Genomic DNA, 17,301 nt, shown 5'->3' with positions numbered 1-17,301 from the left:
TCTAAATTTCTCGAAAAGCTGGCTCAGAGATCTTCACTTATTATGTTTTGAGATCCTCAAGATTTTGATTATAACTCTGTTGGCAAAGGATTGTAGCACGAGTGATGATACCCTAACCATATGCATTCTATATGACATAGTATGAGTCGGGTGGTGCCTCGCATCCCATTCTACGAGCCACCACCAGCCTCATTTCCAAGCCAGCTATGACATCTAGGCTAACAATTTTAATGATGTCGTATGAGTCGGGTGGTGTCAACCGCATCCCATTCTACGGGCTACCACCAGTCTCATTTCCATCTAGGCTAACAGTTTATATGCAAGCATTCCCAACAGTTACATCATATCATCAATAGTTTCCAATATAAGTCCAATAAGAATAAGAGTATGTAAAGACAGTAAAGTAAATTATCCTTGTTATCATAACCCAACAATTATGTTGCACCTACATGTATGGTGTAATTCCACTCACCTTGATTAATTCCTGGTAGTTCTTATGATTGCCCAGTCCCGGTTGGACTTTGATATGACTCTTCGTACCCGGGGCTATAACTTATGTTAATGGGACAATTAGAATATGTTAAATATTTTTTAAGGGGTTTAAAGTCCTAGGGTTACCTTGGGGTTAGGTTGGAATCAAGTCCAAGTACAAAACAATACAGCCAGCATCTTTGGGTCTTCCACTAGGCCTTTAAAACGCCCAGAATGAAATGCCCAAAGAGAAAAATACAACAACAGTAGGGGTTCTTCCTGGGATTCCTTTGGTTTACACCACAAGAGCCTTGGGGAGTGATAGAAATGGTTCTCCCCATGGTTGGCTCATGTTTTGGTCCCATAGTCCCTCCTTGGATCATGGCCATTGGTGCTCCCAAGGTAATGACAACAGCAAGGCTGCATGGGGTAAGGGTTTATGATGGGTTTCAGGTTCTAAATACCATGTTGGGGCCTTGGGTTAAGTCTCATAAGGTTCGGATTAGGTTTGGCCACAAAACTGCCATTGGACCTTTCACTGGGCGTTTGAAATGCCTAGAGTGGAATGCCCAGTGCCAGTTTAACACGGGATTTTTGAATATCTACAGGGAGTTCCTTGCAGAATTCATCCCAATTCAACTTGGGATGGTTCCCAGAGGTTAGTAATACATGTAATTAGGTCTTTATAATAGGATTACATGATTCTAATCTTAACTTGCCATTTTGGGTGATGGATTGGGTTCAAGCAAGTAAGACCAAGATCAGTCTCATAGCATCATTAATTCATATAAACAATGTAGGAATGGTCATATTAGCCTATTACAGTAGCAATCCTAAGCAATAATGTAGGAAACACATCATGCATGTAAGGATCCATGGCTCTATCCTATCATTCATGTATTATGTACATGGTTTAGCATAAAACTAAGCTATAGACATGTCTGGAACATGAAGTTTGAGCATTTCTGGGTTTGCAATGGTGTAGATGAAGAGTACTACACTGGATTTAAAGCATGCATGGAGTGGATCATGATCCTAACATCAATTCCTAGAATATTTAAGTTAGGAAACATGTTGGAATATAGAATCATAGCTCATTTCTAGAATTTTCTATAAAGAACAGAATTTAGGGACATGGTGAAGGTTAGAAACGATTTAAATAAGGGAAATACCTTCTAGAATGACCAGCCAAGAACCAAACCCAAGCTTCCTCTCCCTTTCTTTCCTTCTTCTTCTCTTTCCTTCTCTCTTTCTTTCTTTCTCTCTTTCTTCTCCTTCTACCTTTTGAATAGTAAGAGTCTATGTCTAAAGTTGAGTCTTCTATTATAGACCTTAGTCTACTAAGATTTATTTGGATAGGAGCTATTATAAGAAAAATTCATTATTTCCTAGCTTTTCTATGTGTAAGGCTAAGTAGGTGGGTCCCATATGGGTTTATGACTGGGGGATATCCTACATGACATTGGGGATGTATTGAGGGGATCCCCATTGCAAGACATTGGGTTCCCATAAGTTTGTAATGAAAGTTACATGTTTCAGCAACTCTGGATCTTTCACTGGGCGTTTGGAATCGCCCAGTGGATCGTCCAGAGAATCCTGCTTTACTGTTTTTGCTTGGATTGAAATAAAATTTCAGTTCACTTATAGGCATAATTGGACAGTGGTTTCTTCTAAGAAAATACAGCTCTATGAATCTAGTTTCTAACAAAATTAGAATCAAGAAAAATAAAGTCTGAATGATGGAGTTATATCATTTTAACTAAGCGGCAGTCAATTTGCCAGAGTAGCAGAATTTGATTCTTGAGTTGGGATTTAATATGCATGTATCGTATTAGCCTTTCCTAATTGTATCTACTTGGATAGATTTAACATGCATGGCCAAGGATGGTTTAATTTATCCAAAACAGAATTGTGCATGATACTAGGTCTAGGTAAAGGGGTAGAAGGAGAGCTAGAGTAGGTTTAGAAATTCTTACCTATGCTTAGCAACTTGGGTAATCAATTCCCTTCTTTCTCCTTGTGGAAACAGTACTGAGTTACCCCGATTGTTAATGCCTTCGCGTATTAACCTTTCTCATTTGTCTCATAGGCCTAATGTATCATGTATTCGATATGGCCTTAGAAATCAAGGGATGATACCTACCTTAGGTTGTACATTTTGTGGTGAACTGTACAGTTACAAGGAGTTGGTGTTTGCCTTCTTATCGGTATGTAGGTCCTCACCAATGGGACTATCTCATTAAATTCAACCACAGGATCAATGCACCACAGTGTACTGAGAGCTTTGATCTCGGGTTCCGGACCTTCAACTAAAAATTTAATTTAGTTTGTATTTTTGGGCACGGGTTTAACAGATTCGTTGTTGAGTCATACCCGCAGCAACTTGAACAAACTGCGAACAAAATTGAGGTTGAGTGCTGCCTTTAAGGTAATTGATGCCCCTTACTGCCAAGGATTTTTTCTGCACCACTACTTCCAAGATAAAACAATCTTCAATTAGAAGACAAAACATTTCTTCTAGTCCCTTGAAGGAGCCAAAAACTTCAGCACATCAAACCTCTAACCTTACACAAACTTAAAAGAAAAGAGAAAAATAAAAAAGGATAAAACTCATATGATTACAGTGTATAGGCATAGATTTATATGAAAGGTGTATTTTGCAAAGTATTTGCCTTAGTTTATATAAACAAAAAATCAGCCCTTGCACACCTTTGGAATCCCCAAGAGTAACCACCAACTAATGACCATTAAATTAGAGAATAAAAACTTATGAACATGAATTAAAAATTAATTCTTAATTCATGGTCATTCCCCACTAAAGACTATGAAAAGCCTTAAAACCGATAAAGGGAATAACATTACCTATGACCATGAATTAAAAATTAATTTCATAAATGGAATTATTCTCAATCAATACTATTGACCCACCTTCCCACTCATAATAGTAACCATGAATGGACTTTAGGGTATCCATAGGATGTTATTAACCCTTTGGAATTCAACTATTACTTTGATCAAACATTATCTTGATCCTGTGGGTCCCACATCATAACACAACAATCAAAACACAAGGACTTTTTTGAAACTTGAAAAATAGAGGACCTTTTGAATCTAACAAATTCTGATATAACTGTTGCTACACTCTCATTGGATCCATCTTTTCAAATGATTACTTTGCTTCAGCTTTATTTTCAGATTTATCATCCTACTGATTTGGTATTATGCTACAATACTTCTTTACTTCAGGAGTCACTCTGTCAAGGACCCAAGAGATCAGTGATCCAGCCATTGAATTGGTAAGAGATTGAATTTTCTATGTTTCAAGCCCTTAGGCTTCGTAGGTTCATGGACATGTTGAAAAATTCAGTTGCTTCAGTTCATATTTTTCTATATTGCATTATATAATTCTGTTTTAGCATCCACCTTGATGCTTTAGTTTGTTTTTACTTGATGTTTAATTGTTTCTTTTAGTATGGATATACTTCTTTTTAGTTGTGATGTTGCCTATTTCAATCTGCATATTCATTCTATTTTTTTATTTTTTTAGCCAAGTTTAATTGTATTATGTGATATACATAGGTGGTTGATAGTTGATACCTTCTTTACCTTGAATCTTATATGTTAATAAATTTTTATTGACAATTAATTAGGTTGTCTTGTAAATGGAACAAGTATGATGATTGGCTTATTGCTATTGCTTTGATTGATAAATCGAATAATAGATGCCATTATAAAACAAAATTTTTATTTCTCTTCTTGAGTTTGAGTTGCTGATCGACTTTTAATAGATAATATTCTTGAATTGTTATTCTGAATTGTTCATTCCCTGCAAAGACGTTATTCTCAGTTGTTCATACCCTACAAAGACAGAATCTTTTCTTGTGCATTCATATCATTTCACATAATTTTTTATTGGTTCTATTCACCAAGTCTTAATTCTTTATTCTTGCTACACGTTCAGACCACTTCTTGTGCTTTGCACCCAACACAAAAAACAAGAGCTGATGATCCATGTCATTTAATTCCTAATTCTTTTGGTTATGGCTAAAACTTGTAATCTTTATACTGTGCTTTATACTTAGGTCTTCAAGGAACTATGGTTTTTGATAATTTGAATTTTTTGAAAACTATTGCTTCGAGGATCCTACACCATATTCTTCATTCAATTCTGGCATGGACCCGTTTTGACAATCAATAGGAGTCTAGATTTGGTTATCTCCAGATCCTCACGAAGATGGTACTTGTTATTCTGCCCTTGCTTGTAACAATTTAAACAATCAATAGTCATATGTTCCTTAAAATAATTACATAAAAGATTCTAACACTGGAACCTCAACATACAAAAGGGAATAAAGAAGAGTCTGTATCGTTAACTAGGTTCTCCTCCTCCAAAGTCTTCCACCGTATAGTCCTCATCATCTGCAAAAGATTCAACTTGAATGGGGCGAGTTTGTACCCTGTGGGGTGCTAAGTACATTACGCACAAGCATGAATAAAAATGGATAAAGAGTAAACAGTAAGTAATTCAGTACAACTATTATTCATTCCTTTAATTTAGAATGGTCATAATCATATGTGAACTATCGAGTGTGTATATATTAAGAATTCTCACTAAATCACTTGACTGACCATTTCTAGACTATAACTCGTTGTCTCATTTGTTACTTCATGAATCGGAATATATACTATAGAGGATCCAACATCTCTCAAGATGTGCTCAACCCACTCGGGGACCCAACCTCTATCAAGATACGCTCAACTCCACTCAAGGACCCATTGTCTCTCAAGATGTGCTCAACCCACTCGGAACCCAACATCTATCAAGATGCGCTCAACCCACTCGGGGACTCAACATCCATCAAGATGTGTTCAACCCACTTGAGAACCCAACATCCATCAAGATGCACTCAACCACTCGGAGACCCAACATCCAATCATTCATTCACAATTTTCACAACATCATAACCATTCATCTTCATTCAAAAACTACACATAGTGCATAACCGTTAATATTTCAATCTTATGGAATTCATAATCATATCATGTAATGCATCAATCACTCAACGTTTCATTATGTATTCAAATCAACAATGAATTTGTAAATCTATCATACATAAAAATTAACAACCATCATACACATAATTATAGGCATTTCATCACAACTACAATAATAATGAACCCCCCCCCCCACCTTAGTCTTTAGCTCATTCCTTTAATCAAATGTCTCAAACCTCACAAGAATGAAGCTCAATCAAAAGAATCTACATAAATAACAATCTAGATCATTACTATGACTCATCACATCATTAAAAATACCCAAAGATCCATTGAAAATAGTCCAAGCATGTAGAGGGGTCAATCTGACCGTCATGAAATTTTCAAATTTGCTCTACTCGGATTACTGAACTTACAAGGGGATTTTGACCATCTTCCAAGCAATATTGGGAAACACACCATTTCGCAAAACATGTAGATAATTGAGTCTATGTTCAAATGTCACTTTAATCAGATAATTTGAATTCCAAATGAGGGAGATATGTCTCACGGACTGCACAGAGGTCAATCTGCCAGCTATGAAGTTTTCAGATTTGCTCTATTCGTGTTATTGAACTTACAAGGGGATTTTGAACCTCTTCCAAGAAATATTGGGAAAAACATCATTTCACAAAACATGTAGTTAATTGAGTCTAAGTTCAAATTCAACTGGAATTTGATCATTTGAGTTTCAAATGAGGGAGATATGCCCCACAAACTACACAGGGCACAATCTGCCAGTCAAGAAATTTCAGATTTCCATGGAGTTTCCTTCCTCAAGCTCTTCATGGATTCGAATGGGGACTTCGTCCCAACTTACAAAACACATTCATGGGAATTTTAATCACTTAAAAACATTTGCAAAAACCTTTATTAACTTCTATTAGCAAAATCAAATTCAAAATACAACATTGTAAAGATTAGAATGACACTCACTTTCAAGCCCTTATCTCCTTCTTCAAATCTTTGAAGAATCCATTAAAGAATAACTTCAGTAGTTCTAAAGTTCTATTAAACTCCTCAAATGAAGCTTTGATCAAGCATACATTCAAAGCCTAGCAAAATCACACCACAAATATGCTTAGAATCCCACCAAAATTCCCATTATCTAGAATTCATTTCTCACCTCAAGTTCTTCAATCTCAGAAACTCGAAGTCTCTAATCCACCTAAATAGGTTGTGCAAATGGTTCAATACTCAAATCTCCAGCATCCCCTAGAGATTCTCTTTAATTTCTCTCACATGCATGGTGATCTTCTTCATTTTCTTTCTTTCTCTCTTCCTCTTTGGCTGAAGAGAATCTTTTCTCAACTTAAACATACTTGTCCTAATTTATAACAATGCACTAATCTCTAATTTAATCCTTAAGAGCTCAAAAACTAACTAAACTACCAACTAACAAACGTAACTAGAATGACACTCAAAGTAATAATTTGAGTCTCCCCTTGAAATTGCCCATAGTGAACAGTTCCTTGAATAATACCTCCACTAAAAAATTATCCAATAAGCTCTCAGGCATTTCACTTCTCAATATATCCTCGGTCAAAATTCCTATTGACCACATCTGACAATGATTTACTTAAATTGAACCAAACTAAACCTAGTTGGTTCAACCTCACTTAAATTGATCCAAACTCCATACCATACATAAAAGCATCAATTATATAAATACTATTCACATATTTACATTAATACAAACTGAAATAATACTTAAATCATAATACATTATACAATAATCAACTCTTAAAAATAACAAGGTTTTAATATAAGGGAAATTATCAACCTCATTCCCTGACGTTTGCCTATATTTTAAAGCACACCTGTTAACTATCATAATATCAATCACCTCCCTTGCTTTATCAAACTAATTACACACAGACCCCTTACTGTTAGTTAAGAGATGTTAAGTGATGATGTCAGCAATTTAATATTTTTTAAAAGACAAATCTGCCCTTCTTGGTGGATGAAGTACCTAATCTACCCTTTCAATTAAAACACCCACAAACCCTTCTTCTTCCTCACACTCAGCGGACATCCAAGGCAAGCTATCTTCTTCTGAAGAAGAGACCAAAGCAGACCGGCGTCAACCGACGAAGCTCTGTAAGACCGCGTCGACCATCTTCCTCATTCTGGTGAGTATAGTTGACGCCCCATTTGCCAGCCGCCGGCATTTTTGTGGAGAGAGCTTATAAGTACCGTCCAGTTAAGGTAGTGGATTTTGAGCTGCCTGCGTGGTGTACTTGGACTTGAAAAGGGTGGAGTGCGTAAACATGTTTCCATCAGGGAGGGTTTATTCACAGGCATTTCACCTTGGTGGGCATGGATTCTTCCTGTTAGCTCATTGTAATATGGACCAGGCAAGCTCGTTCCACTGCTTTGGGCTATTTTTGGGGATGCAGGAGAAGGGATCTGTGAGCTTTGCAGTTGACTATGAATTTGCGGCAAGTGCAAAGCCTACAGAGGAGTATCAAAGCAAATACATAGGTGCACTGCTAACCTCGCAACACAGCTCGCAAATGGATGATTCTCCATAAATCTCCTTTCTTTGCTCTCTTTCTTCGCTTTGGATTCCATTTCAATACCTCCAACACAGAACTCACTGTTCTCATTCTCGTTGAATCGACCCATCTCCATCAAATCGCCCCCCAGTTCTGACCCCCGCAACTCCATCAGTTTATTGATCAGACCCTCCTTCAGCATCGCTTCTATTGCTTCTTTCCTCCCAAAATAGGCGATGTCAAGGATACAATCCATGGCTGCGATTCGGAGCGACGAGTCTTTGGCACTCAGGAAGTTGATGATTTGGGAGATTGCTCCGTTGGATTCTATTTCGTTGACCGGGGGGACTTTTGATTGATTTAATTAGGGAACAGAGGACTTGGGTCGAAGAATTCGAAGCCATGGAAATGAGGGCTTGGACTGTTGGACACGATCACGTCTTTGTTGAATCTAACTAGAGCGCCCACTGAGAGCGGCAATTGTTCTCGAATTCGTTTAAAAAATTTCAGATAACAGAGAATTGATTCCAAAAGGACTACTCTGTTATAAATCTACTGCATCTCTTCATCAAACAAGTGATGTATAGACCTCAATTTTGTGCAAGGAGTTCAATAGACTAGCTTCGGATCCCAAGCGAGCAAAGTCCCTTTTCCTGAAAACTTGCTCTTCCATTGTTGCAGTGCCAAAACTTGAAGTTGCTTATGTTAAATACTAATGCATCCAAGACAGAAATATTTTCCCTAAAAGAACAAAAGGAATGAAACAGATTGCATCATGACTAGGTTCAAAGAAAAACCATAAGCAGAGACATCAAAGACTATGATCAATGATAAAATCAAAATAGAAGACAAGTGCTTCCCAATAGTCACATTCTCAAACTCAGCTCTGCATTTCAAAGAACTCCTAGTTTCAAAGAATCCACAAAGCTTCAAGAAAGAAACAAGAGTTATTCTATTTGATGGCTAAAATTCCGAGCATCCAACGCCTTATCCTTCCCTACAATGTTCAACACAAACTCCACCGCTTGCACATGATACTCCAATCTCACCAGCCCGTTAATAACATGAGCATATACTTTCACAGGAGGGGAGGCAGTTGGATACCGGAACCTGTTTGTTGTACCATGGGCATCCTTCATGGCTGAAGACAGCCTCTTCTTTATCAATGGCATTCGCCACCTCCAAGCTGAGCTCACCATTAAGCACGTCGGTTGCCGGTGGGCTGGTGTTGAAGTCCAACGGTAAAATGATTTAGCTAAGTTTTTTATGATTTAATATAAAGGGTATTTTGGTCAAAGAAATTTCAGAAGATAGCACCGTTTAAAAATGATAGTTAATGAGTGTGCTTTGAAATATAGACAAACGTGAGGGGTGGGTGCTGATAATTTCTCTTAATATAAAAATGCTACAAAATTGGATTTCAAACTTGATATCACCATAATGCATCACGAATACCTTAGGAAATCATTAAAATAGCATAATCATCATAGAATATCATCAGATTCTCATATCATAAATATGTAAATATTATTAAACAAATACAATGACATTAAGATATTCATAACAACATGAATTAATATTAAAATATTCACAACAAGAAAGCGGATGTTACAAACGTGATTCTATCCACAACCACTATTGACAGAATACAAGATGCAGCACCACCAAATTCCAAGTTTCAACTAGCCATTGCAGCGAGTATTTAGACAAGGTAACAGAGAAGTTTTGGTTCTCTCTCAAGTCCTAATCATATTTATTTACAATAATAGCAGATTATTAATAAATTTCTCTCTTTAGAACACAAGCATTGGATCGAAAATGTGCAAACCAACATTAGAGACAGAAGAAGCTTCGTGGTGTGTTAGCGGCTCCACAAGTGGGTCAGAGTACAAAATACAAGAACAACTCATTATCAGAGTCGGAGACAGTCTTACCAGTAAACCTCTTAGAAAAGCAGAAATACAATGGCTGACCTTGGAATATCTTTATTGTTATTTGAAGCTTTAGATCCTTATGGATGAATTTAAAAATTGCAATATTTGCTACAGCTCTACAAATCTAATATTAATATTTACAGTTCATGCTTTGGCTAGGAAAGTACGATTAGTCTCTAAACTTTTGGATGTTAATTACTTATCTACTTAATAATAGACTCATTTTCATGAGGGAAAAACATATGAATGCTCCAGAAATATTGCAGTTCAAATTAGTGTTGAGGTAATCCTACACAAGACTCCTGTAAAAATGGTTTTAAAACTTCTGGACGATTTGAATCAGAATCGATAGAGACCAACCCTGCACTCATTCTGAGATATAAAATCTTGCTACTTAAACCCCTCAAAGCCCTCAAGTTGCATTAACCCCCAAAAATGAACATACATCAATCATCCCCCAAATCTGAGCATCACCATATCGACAGACCAACAAAAGAAACAATTTCAGCTGCATTAGCCAGCCACCAAACCTTGTTCTTCAGCAACTACTCTTCTACATATAGTGACTATTACTCCACTTGTATTTTGTAAACCACACAGGATTACGGGCAACAATGCAACAATCCATTTTCAATATATGATGCTCCAAGTAATGAACTACCAGCTTAAGGATAAAAGACATCATATATCCTTCAACAATGTATAGGGAAGACATGCCAATTACAATGTTCACTAAATGTTATATCAACGAACTGACAAAGAATTCAGTAGGGCAAAAATAAGGAAATCCATGTTAAAATAAAGTCACCAACTTCTAAACCATCCTACAGAAAAGGGTTTAGCCAACCTACTAAATTAAACTCAAAATTCGGGGCCGCTGTTAAGAACTGAAGAACACCAAGTTACGAATCTTAACTCATATAATTCGCGTTCTGCTCAAAATCATATGAGACCACCTCCTCTGTTACATCCAGCACTTCTTCGACTTCAACTTCTTTCGCCTCATACTCTTCTTCCTCATCACTTGCTTCCCCATCCCTCAATAACTGTCGTATCTCCTCCTCTTCTTCATGGAACTTCTTCCATTCCTGGACCCAATGATCCCATTCCTCTTGAAGCTTCTTCCGTTTCTCCCGATCTTGCTCACTCAAGAGCAATGAGACATCCTGGTCCTCTGCTTCGTACTTCTTGCTGTACTTCTTCAGGTTCTTTGCTATCTCTTCCTCTTTCTCTGAACTTAAGAAGGATGGAGGTCTTGGGCGCCACAAAAACTAAACAAAGGGGAAAACAAAAAATATTTAATTAATAAGTAGAACGCAGAAAGTAGAAATGTCACAATTAGATATTCGCACTTGAAAAAAAGAAAAGGTATACCAGTTAGACACAGGAACAGAGGGGGAGAGGATGAGAAAGGTCGTTGATATTAATTTATAACATAGATCATATAAAAAATGGACTGGCAACTTCATACCATAGCCATACATGTACTCATTATACAAAATTTGTAGGCATGGCATATAGTAAACAAAATATTTGACTCTGATATTCATTGCTCTACCTGATAGAAATGGTCCCTTGGAATCCGATATAACAGCTTTCCATTGAAGGACCAAATATTGAACCCATTCTCCATTTCATGAACTGAAGTAACGGATGTTGCAACATATCTGCAGTAAGCAAAAGAGAGTTAACAATTATTATACCCAAAAAAAAACAAAAGAAGAAAATGAAACAGAATATTCCTGAAAACCTCAAATTAAGAGACTTCGCAAAATATACTCAGTTTGTCTCAACTTTCAAAAACAATGTGGTGAAAGAAATGAAATACATCATTCCTGAAAAGTTCACAATAAAAGAGACTGTCTAGATATGATTAGTTTCTTTCAAATTTCAGGAAATAAATTTATGTTTTATTAATAAAATTAATTGCAAGGCTGAAATTTGTAATACTTCCGAGTATAGAAAACAATAATGCACCCCTGTAATACCTTCCCGTTGGATCCCATTCTATGTCAGTTGCCATGAAATGCTCTCCTGCTGCCATTGTCTCAAGCTCGTCAACATTATAGAATTCCAACTGTCCATTGAAACCTTTCAACCCTGCAAGGATAAGGAAGCGTCCAGCAGGAGACCAGTAAAGAGAATTAGCCTGTTTGCCTTTGAGAGTAGTGAGCTTTGAGACACGTCCTGAGTGGTGAGCACTCCGCATAGAGTAGAAGCTTATGTCCGGCTTGGGGCTGTCTCCGTGGATAACAGCAAACCTATGCCCTTTGGGTTCCCAGGCAAAGGCAACAATTTTGTCATTCTTATTCTCAAGCTCCAAAACCTCAATGGGTATGTCCCTTTCCTTTATGCGGAAAAGCTCAAAGCCAGTATATGTGCTTTTTTTGGTTTTAGTGTACCGGTCAACCTTAACAGCAAGGTAGTCCCCACTGCTTTGCCAGTACATTTTGCAATCACTAACACTGAAAAGATTCTTTTGCCTCAGTTCTTCCTTGCTAGGAATTTGGACAAGGCTGACCTGAGAGTGGAAAATAAAAGAGCAAAAAAGAAATCAACATGACAAAAAGAACCATGTCTCTTCAAACGACATTGTCTACTCACCCTAGCAGGCTGGTTCCCACCACCTAGCTCTGGAACAAAGAGTGCCAAAATGGGATCTGTGGGTGACCAACAGAAATCCATCACATTTTCAACCTTCAAGGACTTCTTGTCAATAAGAGTGAACGTTTCTGTTTCATAGACAGAGATCACATTTTTCCCAATTCTTGCAAAATATTTGTCATCTCTCCCGCCTCCCCACCTGCAAGAGTAATCCATAAGAGTCAAGGAGTGAGATTCAGCTTCACCATGATCACATGTACAAAAGGAATATAAAATAAATCACCTAAAGACTGGCCATGACACTCCAGACACACCCCCAGTGCCACCAGTTGCAAACTCGTCAGCACTCCCTTTAAAATCTCTCATGACTTTTCCAGTTCTCACATCAAAGATGTTCAAGACAACCCTCTACATTATTTTTAAAAAGACAAAAAAAAACAAGTTAGGAAGCCAGAAAGATCCTACATCTACATGAAAATAATCAATATGATTTCTAAGAATGGATTCTCACATGGGTATCACGAGGATTGCTTGGTTCATGGCTGCTATATGTAACCAAATATTTCTCCCCAAGAGAGAAATCAATGAGTTTAACCTGCATTTGAATCCATTGAAGCAATACTATTAAGTGAAAGAAAAGCTAGCCACCTAGTGGACAAATGGAAAGAATAACAGGTCACCTGGGGATGAGCGTAACGCATCAGACGGTTAAAGGTAGCGGCACCTCCCCAAACGGCGGCACCCTGCCTGTGCACTGTGGCCAAATATGTCCCAAGTGGGGACCATTGAACAAAACTTTCAGTCCAATACTGCCAATAAAGCCAGATACAATCAGTCATATAGCTGTTTAAAGCTAATAAGTGTAAATAAGAGCATCAAAAAAATTTATCTAACAATGTACAATCCAAATACTTGCAAAGCTTTCAAACAAAGCCAAGATTGCTTAAATCTGATTTATATTGAAGGAGTTTGTTCCAGTCAAACCTTATTCGATACCATGTCCAAGAACAATATACACTATCAAACTTGGGTCAAAACCACAAGTATTATTTTGAGTGTTCTCTATGTGAAACTAATGCATTGATTGGGTTCAAAAAGTCAAAAATAGGCAGCACAACAAGAATCAGGTCAAAAACAAACTTCCGGACCTCGAAACTAAGGTTTCTAGTTAGCCTGGAGAAAGCACCAGGTTTCGACCGAGATATGATCAAAAACTGGGAACTCGGTTTATGGCTAGTCAAGTTTCAAATGCAATTTGCAACTCCTTAAACCTGCAGGTCTTTGAACTAAGGTTTTGCAGAAAAAAGGTAACCCTAAGGTGAGGGTTCAAGCTTCCAGATTTGAGAATTGAGACGGAGAGGAGGACCAAGAGATCGATCCCACGATGACACTGGAACAGGTTACTGAAGTGACAAGAAGAACAGCAGAAGAAAGGAGGGGAGAAGGAATCCGACCGGAGAATATTATTTGACAGATTAAAGAGGAAGAAGGAATGACAAGAGAGAGAATTCAGAGGACGAGACAGTACACACACACAATCGGTATCAAGCAGGTAAACCCATTCTTCAATTCTTAGGTAACATTAGGTATATTCATATTGAAAAATAAAAAGAAATAAAACTCCTATTTAAACTCTAAAACCAAAATAAAATCCAACATTAACTAGCCTATCTCCTACGACTCTGACTTTAAGTCTAACTACAACTCCAATAAAAAGATAATTAAAAATTACAAAGAATCACCAAATATAAATTAATAAGATCCTAAAATATCCTACTGGACCAAAGACCCAACTTTGGATCTGGTTCATACCCATCTAGGCTCCCCAATGGGTTTGGGCGGGTCCAGGGAAGTGCTCCCGCATCACTGTTGCAAAGCAAAAAAGGAGGGCAGGGTTAGAACTAGGAATGAGTTTGATTGGGTGGTCTATTAAGCTAAGGTAATCAACTACAGTTGAACTTGGCCAACCCCCCCCCCCCCCCAGCAGATTGTGCATAATATAAGTTTTAATGGGGTTTTATGTTTTTTACAGGCTGAAAATACACAAGAGGACAAAATTTATGTAGAATATCTCCAAAATACAAAAGTTGGTAATCTTCCCAGACATATTAAGTATCTCCACAATTACTGAAGATCTATTTGATGAGAACAAGAAATTCTGTTTAGAAAATCACTTACACCCCGACGGTAAACAAGTTCTGGCTTTAGTTGTCTAGGATCATTCCATAACACCTCAGTGTCTGATCCGGCACGGATTACAAACTGATCTCGGGCTTTTTCATCTGTAAGCCATTGTTGAAGATTTTCCTAAACCAAGAACATAATTTAGTAAATATTCACTGGCTCTGTTTAAAAAAAAACAAAAACAGGTTAAACATAGAAAACTATTAGAGAGAGGGATATATAAAATTAAGTTTTCAGATAGAATAACAGAGCATGCCCAAAGGCATTTAAATTATTCACAATAATCACGTACATGTAGTTGGGCACATCCACGGGAATGTAAATCAGAAAATTCCTTTTCAAGTCCTAAACTATATTATCTGCTTCTCTCTTACAAGGGAGAGGTGGGCAGAGAGAAACCATAAAAAAAAAAAAGTACACACTTTGTATCATTATATAGCTTAATACAAAGTTGAGTCGCTCAGGAACAATCTCAATTTCATATCTTAGGCTATGTTTGGATGCCAAGAAATGAAATGAAAAAACATAATAAGATAAAAATCATGATGACACAATGATTGATTTATGTGTCTATCTCTTTCCTCGACACAATGATTGATTTGTGTCTATCTCTATCCTCAAATTCAAAATTTTTTAAACTTTTTCTTTTCTTGGCATCCAAACATAGCCTTGATGGAAATATGCTGCCTGAAAAATTGGGCATGGGACATAATAAGCGTAAACAGGAAAGGGATGACACTAAGAAACAGAAGATTCAAGGATTACCCCAGGTGCATATGGTTTTATCTCAGGAGGAGCCCATTCATCTGGAACTTTCATAAACTTGTCAAAGTCATCAAATAAGTTCACAGCAAATATGTGTGCCTTATCCAACTTGTATCCATGTGTCTTCTCCTTGGCAAGCTCAGCCTCCTGCAACAGCAATAAAAAGAATAAATACCTTTGATGTATTTAAACATGCACACAGAAATTAAACTCTCCTCCACAGAGTATCCAAGTTCATTAAGGAGAACAACAGGATTTCAATACGTGCATTACAATCACACATTTTCTTGTTGGGAAGAGGGGTGAAGAAAACTACTACAGCAGACTACCCTAATACTTCTACCCATTAAATATCAAATTGACTGAAAAGAAGTACCACTTGAAATCAAGCATCAGAGTATGGCTAACCATCTTAACCCAGTCCTAAGTCGAGTCCAAGGACAGCTGGGCATCCAGTTGCCCCAAATTCTAAAAATAGCATTATCCTTGTTTCCTAAATACATGGAACCAAAAAAAAATTGTCTTATTTTTAATAGTTTAGTGTCAATATAGAATCTGTTTTCCAATCAATAAAAGTGCAAATTGAATTCATCTAGGTCCAGATAATAAAATTTTTGGTGGGCAAAACAGTAGGTAATACAATCACCAAAAACAATCTCTCGGATTGCACGTGCAGTTTAATGGCTAAGCTAGAACTGCTGCATGATACATTATTAATTCAACTTCCAGAGGAGGAAAATCACTCATGTACAACATGAACAGGATCTTATTCGCAAATCCATGAATAAACTGAGTTTTTTCCCTTTCTAATTCACACTTAACTTAATCCACTAATCTAAAAGCTTCTTCTCGAATATTTAAATTCAGAATCCCAAACAAAATGTAAACTTTTGATACCTGAGGAGTATTGAACTCAATAAAGCAGTAACCTAATGTCTTCTTGGTTTCGGGATTGAGAGGCATCCAAAGCCCATCATCCTTAATAACACCAATTTGACTGTATATTTTACGGACGACACCTTCAAGCTTCTCGAATTTCTCCGGCGGAACAACTGGGAGATTATCAACAACAATAATATTTCCAAAACCAGTTTCGAATTCTTGGTTATCCTCATTGAGAATATCTTCATCATCATCACTACAAAGAGAAAGAGAGAGGAAAGCATACAATTACTCACATAAAAAAAGTACAAAATAAAAAATAAAACTCTATATCTAGGGTAAGGACCAGGGTCAATTACCTCATTATACCAAAATCCTCGCCAGGAGGCAGCTTTATATCTTCTAAATCCACTGTAGAGAGATCAATTCCAAGACCCATGGCTTTAGCTTCAATGTCCGCCATAGAAACTAGGGTTGTCATATTTTCTGTACAGAAAAATCAGCCAAACTAAAGATCAGTTAGAAAGAGAGGTCACCATCGGTGTGTGCGTCGCCACCTGGGGAGAAAGAAAAGCTAGGGCTCTCTGGTTGTGGAGTGAAGAGAGGAACAGCTAAGGGAGAAGTCAAAGTAGAGAATTTTTTTTTATTTTTCGGAGAAAATATATTAAACCCTCCAACTAAAGTTGCACTGATCCATCGGTTTAATTTATGCTACGTCTATCCGAGCCGTGGATTTTGTAGACTTCTTCCATTTGACAAGTCCAAGAGGTCAGAAATATAGAAGATCAACGGTCATAAAGCATCCAATCAAGGTACTTTGATCAGATCCGATGTCCCATCTGCCCTTAATCGGTTAATTGGTTTTCCTGTTATTGGTATACTACTTCTAAATTGATTAAAGTAGTCAGAAATAGGCTTATAGTGGGATT

The 17,301-nt window shown here is 37.2% G+C and overlaps 1 protein-coding gene across 2 annotated transcripts; it reads right to left on the bottom strand.

Annotated features, from left to right (window-relative positions):
• Nucleotides 1-1,671: 1,671 nt before the first annotated feature.
• On the bottom strand, nucleotides 1,672-16,890 carry LOC122638926 (eukaryotic translation initiation factor 3 subunit B-like). Of its 2 annotated transcripts, XM_043831783.1 has the most exons (12): nucleotides 16,732-16,890; nucleotides 16,388-16,628; nucleotides 15,491-15,637; nucleotides 14,720-14,848; nucleotides 13,222-13,350; nucleotides 13,053-13,136; nucleotides 12,825-12,949; nucleotides 12,542-12,740; nucleotides 11,926-12,458; nucleotides 11,496-11,604; nucleotides 10,844-11,208; nucleotides 1,672-1,683 (listed from the first exon to the last, which is right to left on the bottom strand). In XM_043831783.1, the coding sequence occupies exons 1-11, from the start codon at nucleotides 16,851-16,853 to the stop codon at nucleotides 10,849-10,851; spliced, it is 2,178 nt and encodes a 725-aa protein (XP_043687718.1). In that variant the 5' UTR covers nucleotides 16,854-16,890; the 3' UTR covers nucleotides 1,672-1,683; nucleotides 10,844-10,848. The 2 variants fall into 2 exon arrangements, with proteins under 2 accessions (XP_043687718.1, XP_043687712.1); XM_043831777.1 differs by lacking the exon at nucleotides 1,672-1,683 and having other exon boundaries at nucleotides 10,725-11,208.
• Nucleotides 16,891-17,301: the final 411 nt, after the last annotated feature.

The sequence above is a fragment of the Telopea speciosissima genome, chromosome 1 (genome assembly GCF_018873765.1).
Source record: "Telopea speciosissima isolate NSW1024214 ecotype Mountain lineage chromosome 1, Tspe_v1, whole genome shotgun sequence".
Classification (NCBI taxonomy): Eukaryota; Viridiplantae; Streptophyta; class Magnoliopsida; order Proteales; family Proteaceae; genus Telopea; species Telopea speciosissima.
This window is presented reverse-complemented; position numbering and strand designations above follow the sequence as displayed.

Excerpts from the sequence above, each read along its gene's own strand:
- LOC122638926 (XM_043831783.1), bottom strand. The coding sequence starts at position 16,853 with ATGACAACCCTAGTTTCTATGGCGGACATTGAAGCTAAAGCCATGGGT. Across the intron at positions 15,638-16,387 it reads TTGAGTTCAATACTCCTCAG|GAGGCTGAGCTTGCCAAGGA; the intron begins GTATCAAAAGTT and ends TTGCTGTTGCAG. Across the intron at positions 12,741-12,824 it reads GTGTCATGGCCAGTCTTTAG|GTGGGGAGGCGGGAGAGATG; the intron begins GTGATTTATTTT and ends TTACTCTTGCAG.